The 4799-nt window shown below is 52.5% G+C and overlaps 1 protein-coding gene across 1 annotated transcript; it reads right to left on the bottom strand.

Moving 5' to 3' along the window:
* Nucleotides 1-597: 597 nt before the first annotated feature.
* CBLN1 (cerebellin 1 precursor) lies at nt 598-2499 on the bottom strand. Its single transcript, XM_062586504.1, has 3 exons — nt 2227-2499; nt 1986-2105; nt 598-964 (listed from the first exon to the last, which is right to left on the bottom strand). The coding sequence occupies exons 1-3, from the start codon at nt 2497-2499 to the stop codon at nt 767-769; spliced, it is 591 nt and encodes a 196-aa protein (XP_062442488.1). The 3' UTR covers nt 598-766.
* Between the last annotated feature and the right edge of the window lie 2300 nt (nt 2500-4799).

Here is a 4799-nt window from a genome sequence, read left to right as displayed (position 1 = left end):
TTATTTCTGGTTAAGAAAAATAAAAGTCCCATTTAAACTTTATTGAATTAAAGCAAAAATTAATTTTCGATATTCACACATATATTACAGAGTAATAGTAAAAGTTCAATATACTTCCTGGCATTTAGTTGGGCCACAATTTACAAGAGCAAAACAAGCATCAAAACATTTAGCAGCCTTAAATTTCACAATCACTCAGAATTACATAGAAATATTGAAATACTCTAGGTAAGCCTTGGCTGTGAATAGTTCTTAGTATATAAATTTTTCCTTTGCCAGCCAGTATACAGCAAGAATTGCATTTTCCCTTTCATCATGGCATCCATGTATTCAAAAATACTTTGCTTTTTTTAAAAGTTAAACTCAGAGAAAGAGTCAAGATTAACATGTTTTAAAAACAAAATTACAAAATATGCTGTAAACAACAATGAAAATATTAAAATCTACTTGAGTGAGGCAGAAACCATAAGGGAACGATGGCAGATTACACCAGTGACACAGAGATGGGAACTAATTTTGTGGGAGGAGAGAGAAGAATATAAATGGGGGTATGATCAATTATAGTGTCTCCTGCCTGTTGGCTGCAACACAACAAAAATAAGTAGTAATTCTTCAAAGCAGATGTACACAAACCTAAGCAGGATTTAGCTTCTTTATTATTTGAATGTAAAAAGTCTGCTGTCCACAGCTCTTTAAACCCAGCTACAATTCAGGAAATCATAAGAAACTGTCTTGCTGCTTTCCCTCTGCTCAGATGAGAAGTTATTTAAAGCGGGAACACTAGAAATCCAGAGAACGTTGAATACTTCCAGCCTCCCATCAAGTTTCCTCTCTCCAGTTTTAGATATGCTCTGTCTCCTTTCTCCATCTGAATCAGGACTCCATTGCTAGCAGCTTCTCGGGTCACATCTTGGTCCCCTGCAAAGGCAGAAATCACTGGCCACCCGTTCAGCATCAAACTCACCTAAAGAGCAAGATAAAACAAAGCTCTCCGTCAATTAAAAATCAGACAACGACATGGCTGGGGCTCACCTACCGGGCAAAATGCTTAGTTAAGAAAGGGCCTTTTTCTGACAGCTGAGACTCCAACCCCATAAAAATGAAATATCAATCCGAGCCCAGCAAAGGTATGAACTCTAAAGGAAGAAGGCTTTCACTGCTGTTTTAGACTTGACAGCTACATCAAAACACCCGGTGCATATAAAACAGGGCATTCATCCTATTTTGAAGAGTTTCAATGGGGTGCCTGTGTTTTCAGGCTATGAAAGGAGGTCTGCTCATACTTATTAAAAGATGGCTTTATGCGAAACCTCAGAGACAGTGAGGAGCAGAACCACAGCCGCCAGAGTCAGCGCGTTTGAAGTGTATTCAAGAGATAGTTTTCCTTTGTTAGGCAGCAAAGACAATATGCCACAACACAGTCAATAAGCTGTGCTCAGCTTACATTAACGATCCCAGAACTGCATATCCCACATTAACAATATACTGCATTCCCATCTAGATGCTTGAAGCCACTTAAATAGCACGGTGCTGTACCCATATGCTCACCTTTGCAATGGGCAGGTCACTGCACAGAGGTTTTCTATCTAGGTTAGGCTACCTGGCTGCAGGCTGACAGTCAATTACCCTGGCCTCAAGGGTATGTGCATCAAGCCACGTACAAGAGGTGTGTGCGTGTACAGGGTACCTGCGTGCACACACGTCTGTGTTCATGACCAGACCTGACCCGCAGGCGCTTTCCCACACCCCACATCCCTCCCAAACCCTCTGCTGCCCTAAAGTGCAGGGCTGCGGGTGCCCAGCCCGCGGGGGGCTGTCGGGGGCCGGGCCACGAGGCGGCTTCGGGCGTCGCCGCCGTCCTGGGGCGGCTGCGGCGCCGCGGCCCGGCCCCGCCGCGGCTCCCCGGCCCCGGGCAGCCCGGCGCGGCGCGGCGCAGCGCGGGGGCCGCGCAGCCCGCGGAGCGAGGCGGCGGCCGCGGGGCTGACCTGGATAGTTTGCCTGTTGTACACTTTCACCACGTGAAAATTGAAGCTGTAAATCCCTTTCCGGGGCGATATGAAAGTGCTCCTCTCCGAGTCGAAGTTGCTGCCGATGTTCACTAGTACCTGCAAGGGAAGGCGAGGTGAGCACCTCGGCGCCGCGCCGGGGCCGCCCTCCCGCGCCCCCCCGACCCCCGGCAACTTCTGCCCCGGCGCGGCGCCTCGCCCCGCGGCCGCGCCGTCCTACCTGGTCGAAGTAGATGATCATGGTGCGGTTGCTCATCTCGGAGGGCTCGTGGTTGGTGCTGCGGATGGCGGAGAAGGCGACCTTGGCGCTGCCGGAGCGCACGGAGATGCCCAGCGCCGTGCCCGTGGGGTCGGAGGTGGGGTTGGAGTCGCACACCACGAGGCACTTGCCCTCCAGCACGATGGGCTCCGTCTCGTTCTGCCCGCACGCCAGCCGCGCCGCGCCGAGCAGCAGCCCCAGCCCCAGCGCCAGCCCCAGCGCCGGGCCCCGCATGGCGCCGCGCTCCTTCGCCCCGCTCCGCTCCGCCGCGGCGCGCCCGGCTCCGCGCTGCCCTCGCTCCGCCGCTGGGTCTTTCAGAGCGGGGCGGGGAGCCCCCCGCCGGGGAGGAAGCGGCCGCAGGCAGGCACGGCAGCGCCGGCGCTCATAGCGCGGAGCGGAGCGGAGCGGAGCGGTGCGGAGCGGAGCCGGCCGGCCGCCCGCCCCGCCGCGCCGGGCCGGGCAGCGCCGCGCCGCGCAGGGAGGGCGGGAGGCGGGCGGGAAGGGGGAGGCGGCGGGAGGCGGCGGCGCTGCCGGGCGGCCGGCGAGCACAAAGACGGCGCGCGGCGCCGCCCCGCCTCCCCACCGGCCCCGCGCGCGTCACGCCGCCGCCGCCCGCCGCCCAACCAGCGCGCGCCGCGCGCCGCCGCAGCCAATGGCGGCGCAGTCCGTCTCCTGCCACCTGACGCCGGGGCTTTTGTTACGCGGGCGCGGGTGCAGGTGCAGAGCAGCCGCCCGCCCGCGCCGCGCAGCACCGCGCAGGTAGGCAGGGCCGGGCCGGGCCGGGCCGGGCCGGGCCTCGCGCGGAGCAGCGGGTGTCCGCGGCTGGGAGCGGGCGGGCGGCGCAGCGGTGCTCGCGCCCCGCGGGGAGGCGGTTTCTCGGGCTCTTCCGCGGGGCGGTTGAGGGAGCGGAGCGGAGCGGGAGGCGCTCCCGGTCTCCTCCCCGCGCCGGGGAGGCGGAGGGCAGCGCGGTGCCGCGCGGAGCCAGCGAGGCCCCTGAGCCGCGGAGCGCAGCCCGGGCCGCCCCCGGACGCTCGGGCGGCTGCAGCCGCGCAGAGTGCGTTGTCTTGCTGCACGGCCGCCCAGTGCGCGCATCGCTCCGCCGCGACCTGGGATTGCGAAAGCAGCAGTTTATTGATGAACCGTTAGAAACAAACTAGTGCAGCAAAATAACTCTCTAGCTGTCCGATCACACTGGCAGATCTGTTTGCAAAATTAATCCGAGATAAAAACTTAAGTGGAGTTTTGTAGCATCCTCTTTGGCAAATTTAGTATCATCCAGAACTGAGCTCCAGTGCAAATCATTATGAATTTTGGTAGAGCTTTTACTTTATTTTACTGTGCTGCTCTGATTCATAATATTTTACCTGGCAAATTGATCTATCTATGAGAATTGCTACAAACAAAACGTTATTCATGGTTTTTGTCCTGTTAAGTTAAAAACATGTCAGTGAAGTTGCTCAGGCTCAAGTACATAAAGTGCCATGGTTTACCTGTGAGCTAGCACTGGCTTTGAGGAGATGGGTGTAGTTATAATCAGTGGTGTCATACCTCATGGAGAGCCAAAATATTCCATGCTTTATTATTGACATTCAGTACTAAGACAGTCTGGAAACTAATGTAATGGCTTGAGGAATGAAGAGGAAGGAACAACGGCTAGAAAGGAGTTAGAAAAGTAATAAAATAGAGACAAAAAAAAAAAATCTCTCCCGAGAAATAGGAAAGGAAATAAAACGGGTTGAGTGGAGCCACAACCTGTTAAAAGATATATTAGGGTTTAAGATGCAGGTATGTGATTTATAATGTATTACTATTACTGACCTTGACTGAGAGTACAGTCAGAAACTTTTAAATACAATTAATATTTCTAAATATTTCTAAACTACTAATAAGACTAAAATGAATCAAAATCAACTAAAACAAGCATTTTGCATACTTGTGATTACTAGTGAAGAGATGGGGAAATTCAAATTGAAGAAGCACAACTACCACTTTAAAATTTTAGAGTTAAATTTTTTGAGTATTTTGTGTGTTCTACATATGTAGATTTGCTTAGGTTTTTTATGTAAAAAATACTTACATATTTCTCTTTTAAGATAGTTCTTGTGCACAATGACTAAGTCAATTCTGCTGTGCTACAGAGCTTTTTATTTGTAGCTTGCTCATTTGAATCCAGAAGGCTTTCCCCCCGGACTGAAAGTTGCCCTTACAGTCTCAGTGGTGATTTTTGTGTGAGAAAACACGCTGGCCCCTCTTTTTATGGCCCACATCGCCAACACCGCAGGCACTGAAGGATGGAGCTAACAGAACAAGAAGTGATGTACAGGGAGAAATGAGCTGCTCTGTCACTGCTAACAGAAGCCCTGTTCCTCAGGTAGGTGGCAGGCAGGCAGGCGGATGCAGAGCTTCCTGTGCTGGACAGACGCCATCGCTCACATGGACTAGCATCGCCTGGTACTCTTTGGTAGCACAATTGCTACCCAACTTCTTAAGTTATGAATTTAATAAAGTAACACCAGATATGCAAATTAGACATT

Source organism: Rhea pennata, chromosome 13 (assembly GCF_028389875.1).
Source record: "Rhea pennata isolate bPtePen1 chromosome 13, bPtePen1.pri, whole genome shotgun sequence".
Lineage (NCBI taxonomy): Eukaryota > Metazoa > Chordata > Aves > Rheiformes > Rheidae > Rhea > Rhea pennata.
The sequence above is the reverse complement of the archived record's forward strand: the minus strand, read 5'-3'. Positions and strand labels throughout refer to the sequence as shown.